A 14642-nucleotide genomic window follows, 5' to 3' on the forward strand; every position below is an offset into this window, starting at 1 on the left:
AGTTTGAAATGTGGACTCGTCAGACCACAGAACACTTTTCCACTTTGTATCAGTCCATCTTAGATGAGCTCAGGCCCAGCGAAGCCGACAGCGTTTCTGGGTGTTGTTGATAAACGGTTTTCGACTTGCATAGGAGAGTTTTAACTTGCACTTACAGATGTAGCGACCAACTGTAGTTACTGACAGTGGGTTTCTGAAGTGTTCCTGAGCCCATATGGTGATATCCTTTACACACTGATGTCGCTTGTTGATGCAGTACAGCCTAAGGGATCGAAGGTCACGGGCCTAGCTGCTTACGTGCAGTGATTTCTTCAGTTTCTCTGAACCCTTTGATGGTATTACGGACCGTAGATGGTGAAATCCCTAAATTCCTTGCAATAGCTGGTTGAGAAAGGTTTTTCTTAAACTGTTCAACAATTTGCTCGCGCATTTGTTGACAAAGTGGTGACCCTCGCCCCATCCTTGTTTGTGAATGACTGAGCATTTCATGGAATCTACTTTTATACCCAATCATGTCACCCACCTGTTCCCAATTTGCCTGTTCACCTGTGGGATGTTCCAAATAAGTGTTTGATGAGCATTCAACTTTATCAGTATTTATTGCCACCTTTCCCAACTTCTTTGTCACGTGTTGTTGACATCAAATTCTAAAGTTAATGATTATTTGCAAAAAAAAAAAAGTTTATCAGTTTGAACATCAAATATGTTGTCTTTGTAGCATATTCAACTGAATATGGGTTGAAAATGATTTGCAAATCATTGTATTCCGTTTATATTTACATCCAACACAATTTCCCAACTCATATGGAAACGGGGTTTGTATATGGAAAATATATATATATTTTTAAAATAGACCATTGATTGGCAGTGCGCCTTATAATCCGGTGCGCCCTATGGTCCGGAAAAAACGGTACAAGTATTCAGAGTTACGAGCTCGGTCATGTAACGCAATGTGTTTGTAGGTTGAGGTTGAGGTACCACTGTACTGTTTTAACACAATCACTCATCAAATTGGGTAAGGAAGTGCCTTATTTATTCATTTTAATGTGTATTTTTTATTATTGTACAGAGAAAATGCGACCAGTACTGGCCTACGGAAAACAGTGAAAAATACGGCAACTTGGTCGTCACGTTGAAAAGCACCAACGTTCACGCATGCTACACTGTGCGGCACTTTGTACTACACAACACAAAAGTGAAAAAGGTAAGGATGCTTGTTGTGGTATTTTGACTAAATTAGACTGTTCTTTTTAAATACTTTATTCATCCCTCATTGGATAAATTCCAGTTTTTCCAAGTGTTTTGGTTTTGCAATCTTTTACACTCTTCGTCTTATTTGCCATGCAGGGTGCAAAGGGGAACACAAAGGCAGGACGGACCCAAAATGAGCGAACAGTGCTGCAGTACCATTACACGCAGTGGCCCGACATGGGTGTTCCTGAGTACACCTTGCCCGTGCTAACATTTGTCCGCAGGTCCTCGGCTGCTCAAACAACCGACATGGGCCCCATGGTGGTACATTGCAGGTACACCTTTACTAAAAAAAAAAAAAAGTGACAACAATGTGAAACTACATTTTTGAATTTTAACCTTTTAAAACCTGAGGACCCTTGTGTTTTTGGCAGAAATGCTTTGCAGCTATTTAATCAGTCCAGATAATACGTGCATAATGCATCTCTAAAACAGAGTAAAACGGCATTGGACCTTTCAATCAAACTCAATCAAACTTTATGGTAACACTTTAATATGGGGAACATATGAACCATTAATTAGTTCCTGATTAACATGCAAATTAGTAACATATTGGCTGTTAATTAGTCACTATAAAGTACTTATTAAGTACTTATCAATGCCTTATTCTGCATGGCCTTATTATAAAACCAGTAAGCCATTAACCAAGAGTCTTCCCTAACCCTAACTCTAACCCCAACCCCAACCCTATGTTAATAAGCAACTAATTAATGGTTCATATGTTCCCCATACTAAAGTGTTACCAACTTTATTTATAAAGTGTTTTTCATACATAAAAGAAGTACAACGCAAAGGTCTTTACAGAGTTATCAGATACCACACACACACAACATACACACATATGCAACTATTGTTGCGTTTTGGACCAGTTGTTCCTCCCAGGGAATTCAAGTCACAAGTCGCTCACAAGCTCTTTACAACACTTAAAGCTGAGTTGAAAAACCACCAGAGACAGAATAGGTATTTTGTAATATATTGGCAAAGCTTTGCAGATATACATTTGAGACCAGTCCAGCATAGAACATTCTATCGCGCCGCCAAAATGATTTGTCTTCCCGACCCCAAAACCCTCTCTCCTCTCTCTAGTCAAAACACATGCTAGTCAAAATACATTCCAAAGAATTCAAGGTTAACACACACAGTTTACTTGCAGAGAAACAGAAAGAGAATGAATGGAAAACACGAGCTGTTTTCAAATATGACTATGAAAGAAAATAAGTAACACTAAAATTTGGATATATGTAAATATCTGCCTCCGACAATTCCCCCTTCAGATCTTCTAAAAAGATCTTTATCACGAGTACAACACTTCTAAAATACGCCCCTCTCGGAGCAAGCTAGTAAAAAAAATTAAAAACATAGTTACATGGGAGATACACGGATGGAATCTATGTCAATGTCGTCACCCTCAGGGAAGGAAACTAGCATTTCTCGAAAGTCACCACTTTGCTTGACCCCCTTCAGTGACATATCAAACCCAGAAATAGGGTGGGGTTGTCCTTCTACAGCTGTAACAATGATGCGGGTGCATAAAGACCTAGCACAAGGGGCATTAAAGCAACCGCATGAGGCTATGATGGCCAAGAAAACTCCAACGGAGATCAGGGCAGACTTAATTAGGTCAGACCACCTTCCAAAGGTGCTTTGGAGCCAATCTTTGAAGGGGTCAGAGACACCGGAAATTTCAGTAAGTTCCCTAGACAGGGCATGGAGGCCCTCCAGGGCCCTCTGGACCGAACCATCGGGGGCGGTGTTGTTAGGAATGAAGGTACAGCATTGGTCACCAAACATTGCACACACACCTTCTTCCTTGGCTAGGTTACGATCAAGGACTATGCGGTTCTGGACGGACATGAGGGAAGTTGTTCAGCAAGCCCCTCAACAGCATCACGAGTCAGGTTGGTCAGTCTCAACAGATTATAAAAAACATAGTTAATGCGTTCTACATTTTTAGTAGCAGTCACAGGGAAAATAGCACCAATTATAGGAAGGTTCTCGAAACCTGCACAGGATTCACACCACAATTTATGTTGTGGTGGGACCCCCCTTGGTTGTCCAATAGCATCAAAGTAAACACCCTCAGGGTTTCTCATCAAATCAAAGGAGCCCGTTACACTCCTCCGAGATAAAACATGGCGTCTTCTGCGGGAAGTTAGAGAGGCCGCTGAAACAGGAGTTCCAAGGGGTCTTTATTTGGTACCCACTAGGGTGACTGGGGTCACCAGTCTAACCATAGCACAAAGTCCAACGGCTGACGTCGGGATTCTAATGTACAATCTGTGCTCCCCACAATACCAGAATAAGTCAGCTCGTGCTCAAGGGCCTATCCTTGAGCCATCTATCAGGGTGGTGCACCAGGAGGGGGTAATGTCACCCAATTTGTAGGGGGATGTTGAGGGTCCTGTAAATTGAAAACACGTGTATTTCAACTTTTGGGCCACAAAGGGAAGAAGTCGGGTGAAATTGTCAACAGGAGGGTACACACTAGCCAACACTATATAGACAAATGATTGCATTGCTGAGTACAGAGGAGTCATGTGAGTAAACACTATCACAGGAGCCATCTGCACGGCCGATAACCCCTGAGGCAGACGGCTCATTTGAGGATCGTTGGAAAATAAAAGTAATGCAACTTGTAAAATAGTAAGAACCACGAGTAAAGATATAGAATAATATACGAGTAAGACGTATGAAGATTGATAGAAACAATTAAATGAATAAACAGTAAATAAATAAATAGAACTAAATTAAATATTGCATAACAGGATAAAAAGTAAAATACAAATGACTTCAATAAAACAATTCATAACAGGTAAAAGCCAAATCAAAAAGGTGGGTCTTAAGCCTGCTCTTAAAAGCATGAACGTTTTCCGCAGCCCTGAGGTCCATAGAAGGATCTCAGGGGCCGGAAAGGCTCATATGGTAAAAGAAAGAAATCTGAAAGATAAGAAGGCCCAATACCATAAAAAACAAATTATAAACCATAAGAAGAACCTTAAAACGTATCCTGAAACACTCAGGGAGCCAATGCAGAGATTTTAAAACTGGTGTAATGTGAGCCCGTCTTCTGGTCTTCGTCAGGACATATGCCGCTGAACTTTGGAGTAATTGCAAAGGTGTAATCACTTTTTAGGAAGACCAAAAAGCAGGGTGTTACAATAATCTATAGGACTTGTAGTAAAAGCATGCATTAGTGTCTATTTGTTGCCCTGAGAGAGAATTGGGCAAACTCTGGCTATATTCTTAAGATGATTAAAAAAAATATGTTTTTATGTGGTGAACTATTATTTTGGTTTGCCTGTGAATTTCGCTAACTACTTTGTGATTGTTGCGGCCTAAAATGCCTGAATTTATTTCAGGTTTTTCAGAAAGTTGCGGAAAAAGTTGGAATGTTTTGAGGCGTTTTTCTTTTTTATTAACATTGAATCAGCATGTGACATTTAGAATGTCTCAATGATTATAGTGTTCTTTGGAATGTTAACCTCAACGAAAAATTGCAAACAAATGTATTGGTGTTTTACTCACTTTATACCACACACTTAAAAAGTAGAATCTAGATCAGGCCTGGGCAATTATTTTGACTCGGGGGGGCCAAATTTAGAGAAAAAAATGTGTCTGGGGTCCGGTATATCTGATGTTTAGGAACACTAATACAAAACCTCACAATAATGTCTGATTGAATGATTAAAAACATTATGACAGACCGCCTTAAAAAAAACGGAATGGAATTTTACAGTTTTTTACTGAATGAGACACCCAGAATGTACATGGAAATAAAGAAAATGGGATTTACAATATTAACTATGAACGATAAAATACTGAATATTGACAACATATTTTACATCGACATAATTTATAATCAACAAACATGCAACAAACACAGTGAAATATGAATGCAAAGGTTAAAAAAGACCCCACCTACAATCTGATACATCTGATATATCACTAAGCTTTAGAACTTTGTTGTAAAAATCTCCTTCCGCGTCTGTCCCTGACACCCGCATTTCAGGCTCTGGAAACACTCTGTGGAAACGCTCCCCACCCACACTGCTTGGTGCCTCGTCTGAGCTGCTGTGACTTAGATTACCATAGTAACTAATTAGATTACCATAGTAACTAGTATATGTGATGAGGTGGCGACTTGTCCAGGGTGTACCCCGCCTTCCGCCCGATTGTAGCTGAGATAGGCTCCAGCGCCCCCCGCAAACCCCGAAGGGAATAAGCGGTAGAAAATGGATGGATGGATGGATAGTAACTAGTATATCATGCAAAAGCGCAGAGTCCAACAATTCAAATACTTTATATAGTTCAAAACTTACGGTCTGTCAAGAGTTGTTGGTGACGAACCCCAAGATGCAGAGATGGCAGGCTTTGTCCAGGAAAACATGATTTAATTTAACACTATAGCAAAAAAACAAAAACAAAAGGGTACAAACAAAAGGCGCGCACAAGGCGGAGAACAAACTTGGCTATGAACTAAAATAGCACAACGGCTAACTGTCGACAAGAAACAAAAACACTTACTTTGACACGAAGGAACTACGACATGAGCAGAGTGAACAAAAGTCGACAGAGCTACAACGACAAGTATTATGACAGGTAGTAGTGACAATAACCCAGCACTGACTGGAGAGGAAGGCAGGTTCAAATAGCAGCTGGCTGATTGACACCAGGTGTGGCCAGGTGCCAATCAGCCACAGCTGAGGGGACAAAGCACTCAGGGAGATAATCAGGAAATAACCAAAATAAGAGCGCTGACAGGAAACAAAGACAGGAAAAACCAAAACCTAACTGAACTGTCAGTGACAAACCTGACACGGTCATTAGAAAACAACACTGCGCATCATAATGGCAGCTACAGTTTCCATCTTAAAGATCTAAAAAAAATATTCGGGAATGTCCGGCTGGACAGATTGAAAAACTTTAACTGGCCGCATGCGTCCCCCGGGCCTTAAAGGGGAACATTATCACCAGACTTATGTAAGCGTCAATATATACCTTGATGTTGCAGAAAAAAAGACCATATATTTTTTTAACCGATTTCCGAACTCTAAATGGGTGAATTTTGGCGTATTAAACGCCTTTCTATTATTCGCTCTCGGAGCGATGACGTCACAACGTGACGTCACATCGGGAAGCAATCCGCCATTTTCTCACTTTCGTCGGTGTGTTGTTGGAGGGTGCAACAACACGAACAGGGACGGACTCAAGTTGCACCAGTGGCCCAAAGATGCGAAAGTGGCAAGAAATTGGACGAAATGTGTTCAAAATACGAGGCTGTGGGGAAAGCCGACGAAATGGTCAGTCGTTTGTTCCGCACACTTTACCGACAAAAGCTATGCTACGACAGAGATGGCAAGAATGTGTGGATAACCAGCGACACTCAAAGCATATGCTGACATCAACTCCAAAACTGGACAGATCCGCTTTCAGGAAAAGAGAGCGGATGAGGGTATGTCTACAGAATATATTAATTGATGAAAACTTTATTCATTACTCGCGGTTATTATACATAAACTGTGTTTACCAATAATTTAGCTTAAAAACATTTATTTTTTTCAATCATTCGAGTACATTCGGGTAGTCTTGTGTAATGCAGTATTTTGTGTCTATTTAGGTATGGTTAACCTGAGTGCTGAAATCGTGGAAAAATATATGTTCTTTGCGCGCCTGAAATGGGCTGTCTGCACTCTCAAAGTGCATGTTGTTGCCGAATGTATTTCATATGCTGTAAACCTAGTTCATAGTTGTTAGTTTCCTTTAATGCCAAACAAACACATACCAATCGGTTAGAAGGCGATCGCCGAATTTGTCTTCGCTTTCTCCCGTGTCGCTGGCTGTCGTGTCGTTTTCGTCGGTTTCGCTTGCATACGGTTCAAACCGATATGGCTCAATAGCTTCAGTTTCTTCTTCAATTTCGTTTTCGCTACCTGCCTCCACACTACAACCATCCGTTTCAATACATGCATAATCTGTTGAATCGCTTAAGCCGCTGAAATCCGAGTCTGAATCCGAGCTAATGTCGCAATAGCTTGCTGTTCTAACCGCCATTTTCGTTTGTATTGGCATCACTATGTGACGTCACAGGAAAATGGACGGGTGTATATAACGATGGTTAAAATCAGGCACTTTGAAGCTTTTTTTAGGGATATTGCGTGATGGGTAAAATTTTGAAAAAACTTCGAAAAATAAAATAAGCCACTGGGAACTGATTTTTAATGGTTTTAACCCTTCTGAAATTGTGATAATATTCCCCTTTAATTTGGCCAGGTATGCTCTAGATGGCAATACAAGTACATACTTAGAGCTCACTGTCAAATTACAGTACTGTTTTAATTGCGTATAACTAATAATAGCAATGACGAAATTATAATGACAGAAACTTTGCATGTCGTCCACAAGTTGCAGTTGTTTTGTGCTTGAAAAGTTTCAACCACGAGTGCTGAACTTGGGTAAATGTTAGAAACAGTCCGAGACCTAATCATTCCTCTTCTGGTAAAATTCACTGAATAAGCAGATTTTACACTTATCCAGTAGAATGGAACACTTAAAGTCTCCTATTTATTCTGGTGCCAAGATCATCCATTCTTGTAGATGAAGAGAAAAAAAACGGGCAAATGGCCCCATGTTTAAAAGATTAATGGCTTTGATGGAGACCTAAATGCCAACACTTTATAAAGACATTTGCTTTGTCATTTTTCTGTAACCCTGCTAACTGACCCAAACCCTAATCAAAACACAGCCTGCCTTGCCTCACCAATTTCACTTAAACAAGGACAAATCTGTTTTGCATTCATTTAAATTGCTTATTTACTCTGCTCACTGTTGTTGTGTTGTGTTGCAGTGCGGGAGTGGGTCGGACAGGTACCTATATAGTCATTGACAGCATGCTGAAGCAAATCGAGGACAAGAGCTTGGTCAACATCCTGGGATTTCTCAAACACATACGCACCCAGCGCAACTACCTTGTCCAGACGGAGGTTTGTTGGTTATTTTGACAACATTATATGTTTAACCCTTGTGTAATGTTCATATTGTTGTTACTCAGCCAGCGTTTGTGGGTCTGATGGACCCGTTGCATTTTGTGGCTTTTAATGCCTCACAATCAAACACTTTTATGTTAAAATACTGAACAGATGTTTACCTTATCCCAATAAACATATGTTCAGTATTTTAACATAAAAGTGTTAGACAGGAGGAGGACAGAGTGTAAGTACACAGAACATCAGAGGGTCAAATGTGCGAGAAAATGAGAGCAGACAGTGTTGACGAAACAATGTTGCAACCTTGTGTGGGAACCACAGGTGCAAAAACACAAAAGAATCCCTGTGGGATGCAGACACTGGCAGAGAAATTTTCCGTGCAACGTTCATATTGTTGTTATTCAGCCAGCGTTTGTGGGTCTGATGGACTCGCTGCATTTTGTGGCTTTTAATGCCTCACAATCAAACACTTTTATATTAAAATTCTGAACAGATGTTTACCTTATCCCAATAAACATATGTTCAGTATTTTAACATAAAAGTGTAAGTGTAGTTTAATTGTGAGGCATTAAAAGCCACAAAATGCAACGGGTCCATCAGACCCACAAACGCTGGCTGAGTAACAACAATATGAACGTTGCACGGAAAATTTCTCTGCTAGTTTCTGCATCCCACAGGGATTTTTTTGTGTTTTTGCACCTGTGGTTCCCACACAAGGTTGCAACATTGTTTCGTCAACACTGTCTGCTCTCATTTTCTCGCACATTTGACCCTCTGATGTTCTGTGTACCTACACTCTGTCCTCCTCCTGTCTAGGCCTGCTGTGTGTGTGTGTGTGTGTGTGTGTGTGTGTGTGTGTGTGTGTGTGTGTGTGTGTGTGTGTGTGTGTGTGTGTGTGTGTGTGTGTGTGTGTGAGTTCCATTAGCCCCGGGTCCAGTGGACCCGGACATCGTATATGTAAGGGGTCGGCAACCTTTACCAGTCAAAGAGCCATTTCGACCAGTTTCACAAATTAAAGATAACAATGGGAGCCACAAAAAAATGTTTAAATTTAAAACGAAATAACACTGCATGAAAAGTATTTTTTTTGCTTTGTGCTATGTATAAACCAGGGGTCTCAGACACGCTGCCCATACCTTACTATGGAATTTGAATGCTGGTGCGGCACGCGGGTTTTATATAAATGGCGCTTGTCAGCATCATGCGTGCCGTGACGGTACAGCATATAGCACCCACTACAACCAGCGTGCATGATCAATTACACGTTATATGGGGCTTCCGCTTGCTCACGTAGGTGACAGCAAGGCATACTTGGTCAACAAACACACAGGTTACACTGACGGTGGCGGTATAAAAAAAACCAAAAAACTTTAACACTATTACAAATATGCGCCACACTGTGAACCCACACCAAACAAGAATGACAAACACATTTCGGGAGAACATCTGCACCGTAACACAACATAAACACAACAGGACAAATAGGGCTGCATGGGATTCTGGGTATTTGTTCTGTTGTGTTTATGTTGTGTTAAGGTGCAGATGTTCTCCCGAAATGTGTTTGTCATTCTTGTTTGGTTTTGGTTCAAAGTGTGGCGCATTATTAGTAAGAGTGTTAAAGTTGTTTTATATGGTCACCGTCAGTGTAACCTGTGTGGCTGTTGACCAAGTATGCCTTGCTGTCACGTATTTACGCAAACGGAAGACGCATACTGCGTAACAAAGGTTTGGGCTGGCATGCTGTTAATGCAGCTTGTGTGCTGTACCATCATGGCTCGCCCTTATTATAACTGTAAGGGTGAAAATCGGATAATATTAATCCCGGGAGTTTTCTGCATTGAAATCCGGAAGTCTCCTGGGAAAATCGGGGGGTTGGCAAGTTAGCTGCCGAGCCGCATCAGAGTGATCAAAGAGCCGCATGCGGCTCCGGAGCCACGGGTTGCCGACCCCTGGTATATGTAATAGAAATGTGTAGGTGGGGTGTATGGTGTGGGCTTACTAAATAAGTATCCTGATATATGTTCTTAACAGAAAATGAGCCAAAGTCAGTGAGTCTCAGTTTGAAAAATTAATTAATTGTATAATTTGTTCTTTTAATAAAAAATGAAAACGGGTCCCACAGACACACACAATGTTAAAGTACATAGATCCTGTTTATGTTCAAAACTCATCTAATTCAACCAACCCATTAAGTCAACATAAAATCTGCACCCAAAGGGGTAATCTTTATGAAAAATCGGTCCAATTATGTTGACGTCCATACCAGGGGTCGGCAACCCAAAAATTTGAAAGAACCATATTGGACCGAAAATACAAAAAAAAAAAAAAATCTGTCTGGAGCCGCAAAAAGTGCTATAATGAAGACAACACATTATGTAAGTGTCTATATTAGCCTACTATCAAAAAGACTGTCATAGGCTGACGCAAATCTTCATCAAAAAAAAATGTTGAAATGTAACATGTATTCTACACATTTTTACAACATTGGAAAACATTACTGAAATGGAGGCTTCTCAGAGGGTGAGATAACTCCTGGAAATGACTGACTTAGAATGGCCAAAGGTTTAGATAAGTGTGTCCAAGTTTAAGGAAACGGCAGGCTGTCTTCTTCTAATGGATTTATTACAATCTTTGCAAGCGTAACGTTTGCTGTGGTCTGGAACAACATGGCACACAAACAACTCTCAGAAACGCAGCCACTATTACATACAGACAATGTGTCAATGAGACATGGAAACATAAACTAAATACGCAGAGGACATAAGTAAAGGAAATTAAATGAGCTCAAATATACCTACAAGTGTGGCATAATGATGTACATACAGCTTGCCTAAATAGTATGAATTGATTAACGTGGACCCCGACTTAAACAAGTTGAAAAACTTATTGGGGTTTTACCATTTAGTGGTCAATTGTACGGAATATGCACTGTACTGTGCAATCTACTAATAAAAGTCTCAATCAATCAATCAATCAAAGCATCGATTAGCTTGCAGTAATGCATTGATTGATTGATTGATTGAGACTTTTATTAGTAGGTTGTGTAACGCTTGCATGGGCTAGGCGGGTTAAGAGTGTAAACCATGTGACAGAAGATGGTTCGTCTAGGAGCCTGAGGTATGAAAGATGACAACTAGTTATCTTGGTTTCGACTGCATTAAAGGGGAACATTATCACCAGACCTATGTAAGTGTCAATATATACCTTGATGTTGCAGAAAAAAGACCATATATTTTTTTAACCGATTTCCGAACTCTAAATGGGTGAATTTTGGCGAATTAAACGCCTTTCTATTATTCGGTCTCGATGTGACGTCACATCGGGAAGCAATCCGCCATTTTCTCAAACACCGAGTCAAATCAGCTCTGTTATTTTCCGTTTTTTCTACTGTTTTCCGTACCTTGGAGACATCATGCCTCGTCGGTGTGTTGTCGGAGGGTGTAACAACACGAACAGGGACGAATTCAAGTTGCACCAGTGGCCCAAAGATGCGAAAGTGGCAAGAAATTGGAAGTTTGTTCCGCACACTTTACCGACGAAAGCTATGCTACGACAGAGATGGCAAGAATGTGTGGATATCCTGCGACACTCAAAGCAGATGCATTTCCAACGATAAAGTCAAAGAAATCTGCCGCCAGACCCCCATTGAATCTGCCGGAGTGTGTGAGCAATTCAGGGACAAAGGACCTCGGTAGCACGGCAAGAAATGGCGGCAGTTTGTTCCCGCAGACGAGCGAGCTAAACCCCCTGGATGTCTTGGCTCACACCGTCCCTTATGCCACCGAAGATGATCAAGAGAAGAATATCGACCCTAGCTTCCCTGGCCTGCTGACATCAACTCCAAAACTGGACAGATCAGCTTTCAGGAAAAGAGAGCGGATGAGGGTATGTCTACAGAATATATTAATTGATGAAAATTGGGCTGTCTGCACTCTCAAAGTGCATGTTGTTGCCAAATGTATTTCATATGCTGTAAACCTAGTTCATAGTTGTTAGTTTCCTTTAATGCCAAACAAACACATACCAATTGTTGGTTAGAAGGCGATCGCCGCTTTCTCCCGTGTCGCTGGCTGTCGTGTCGTTTTCGCTTGCTTACGGTTCAAACCAATATGGCTCAATAGCTTCAGTTTCTTCTTCAATTTCGTTTTCGCTACCTGCCTCCACACTACAACCATGCGTTTCAATACATGCGTAATCTGTTGAATCACTTAAGCCGCTGAAATCCGAGTCTGAATCCGAGCTAATGTCGCTATAGCTTGCTGTTCTATCCGCCATGTTTGTTTGTGTTGGCTTCACTATGTGACGTCACAGGAAAATGGACGGGTGTATATAACGATGGTTAAAATCAGGCACTTTGAAGCTTTTTTTAGGGATATTGCGTGATGGGAAAATACTGAAAAAAACTTCGAAAAATAAAATAAACCACTGGGAACTGATTTTTAATGGTTTTAACCCTTCTGAAATTGTGATAATGTTCCCCTTTAAATGTCCAAGAATATAAATGACACAATAGGAAAAAAATTAAAAAAAAATGCCCAAAACAAAAATACAAGATGCAGTCCTGCTGCCTTCGTGGAACCAGTTCACAGTTCAGTTCAAAAAGGTACGCAAACGCTTTTGCGTCAGTCCAAAAGTTCAGTTCAAAAACAAAAGTAATCCAAAAGGTTTATATATATATATATATATATATATATATATATATATATATATATATATATATATATATATCTACATCCTGAAAATATGCAAACAAAACTCTGTTTAGATAATTGATACTTCAAACTTGCATAAATAAATATTAAGGACATAACTTGGCTTCTGAGAGCTTCAAAATGTAATGAATAAAATACTAACGTTGTTGATAAACAAGCAATTATTTTTATAATTAAATATGGTCATTTTAAATGAATTATTATGACAATTTAAAATAAATGATTTCAAATATGTTTATTTTAATGTGTAATTCTATGGCTGGATGTAATAAGGAGTCAGGAAAAATACAAATAAAAATACAATTAATTTTGATGTTTTTAGCCAAATTTAGTAAAAATGTATTTAGTAAAAAAAATAAAATTAATAAATATATTTATTTTTAGATAAACATAATAATACAATTTACCTCTAGTCTGGATGATTTAGTTCTTGTCACCCTGTTGTCCTCCCGTCGTGAAAAAAGGCTGTCCTCACTCAGGTCCGCATGGAGCTGGAGGGGGCGTGGCCTCCAGTTCCGGCTGAAAATCGGGAGATTTTCGGGAGAATATTTGTCCCGGGTGGGTTTCGGGAGAGGCGCTGAATTTCGGGAGTCTCCCGGAAAATTCGGGAGGGTTGGCAATTATGACCTAAATACACGCACCTGCGTTCTATCTGATGCGCATCCAAAAAGTGGCTAAAGCATATAAAGCCCTTTGCCACTTTGCTAGACTAAACTGTTGCCTATAAATCGGCTGAATGATCAGAAGAAAAATAAAACATAATTACCTGGAGTAATCGAGGGCAAAACAACCAACCAAGCACGCCCCGATAGTTAATCGAACATGCCGGCTCTATGGAAGAATGGCAGCGGTTAGCGCCTATGCTAAAACAAATGCTAACATAATATTGGCGACATGGCACATGATTGTGAGTTTGGAATTCCGTTGATTATGCCATGGCAAAAGACTCACCTAGTGATGGGTCCGGCAACACCGATGCATCGGCGCATGCGTCGAGCTCATAGAGCAAAACCCTGTGTCGGTGCGCGTACCGCTTTTAGAAAGTCACGTGACCGATCATGAGCTGTTTTGGTCACGTGACCGATACGCGAACTGTGTCGCACTGACGCCTCCTCTGTGCCCTGTGAGCGTGTCTTTTCTACAGCCGGAAAAATAATAACTAAGAGAAATCGTCTAAAATGTAATACGTCGGAGAAACTGTTTTTTTTTTTTGTTTTTTTCATAAAAATGTGTAAAAAAATTAAATTAAAAAAATTCCCAGTCCACAACCATCCACAACGCGTTCTTTTAGATTTCCATGTTATGATACATGTTCACATTATTTATTGACTGTATCTAAAAAAAGATAAAAATATATTTTTATTTAAATGAAGATATGAAATAATCCTAAATGAAATACAATGACTTGGTTTATATTATTGTATATACTAGGGCAGGGGTCACCAACGCGGTGCCCGCAGTCACCAGGTAGCCCGTAAGGACCAGATCAGTCGCCCGCTGGCCTGTTCTAAAAATAGCTCAAAGAGCAGCACTTACCAGTGAGCTGCCTCTATTTTTTTTATTTTATTTATTCACTAGCAAGCTGGTCTCGCTTTGCTCGACATTTTTAATTCTAAAAGAGACAAAACTCAAATAGAATTTGAAAATCCAAGAAAATATTTTAAAGACTTGGTCTTCACTTGGAATAAGCGGTAGA

At 40.2% G+C, this 14642-nt stretch overlaps 1 protein-coding gene and 1 long non-coding RNA gene across 6 annotated transcripts in view; one reads left to right on the forward strand and one right to left on the reverse strand.

Moving 5' to 3' along the window:
• LOC133583923 (uncharacterized) overlaps positions 1 to 14077 on the reverse strand; it is an 84377-nt gene extending 70300 nt beyond the window's left edge. The window contains exons 1-3 of one of the 2 annotated variants that reach the window (XR_009813052.1): positions 13898 to 14077; positions 13713 to 13777; positions 13354 to 13465 (exon numbers count right to left, since the gene is read on the reverse strand). This is a non-coding gene — a long non-coding RNA (uncharacterized lncRNA). The remainder of the gene's footprint in view (positions 1 to 13353; positions 13466 to 13712; positions 13778 to 13897) is intronic. The other variant, XR_009813058.1, reaches the window with a different exon arrangement.
• Positions 1 to 14642, forward strand: part of LOC133583860 (receptor-type tyrosine-protein phosphatase gamma-like) — a 941097-nt gene that overhangs the window by 885027 nt on the left and 41428 nt on the right. For all 4 annotated transcript variants that reach the window (XM_061937677.2, XM_061937679.1, XM_061937678.1 and 1 more), the window contains 3 exons: positions 1070 to 1204; positions 1348 to 1526; positions 8096 to 8231. In XM_061937677.2, the coding sequence (XP_061793661.1) occupies positions 1070 to 1204; positions 1348 to 1526; positions 8096 to 8231 (450 nt within the window). The remainder of the gene's footprint in view (positions 1 to 1069; positions 1205 to 1347; positions 1527 to 8095; positions 8232 to 14642) is intronic.

The sequence above is a fragment of the Nerophis lumbriciformis genome, linkage group LG03 (assembly GCF_033978685.3).
Source record: "Nerophis lumbriciformis linkage group LG03, RoL_Nlum_v2.1, whole genome shotgun sequence".
NCBI lineage: Eukaryota > Metazoa > Chordata > Actinopteri > Syngnathiformes > Syngnathidae > Nerophis > Nerophis lumbriciformis.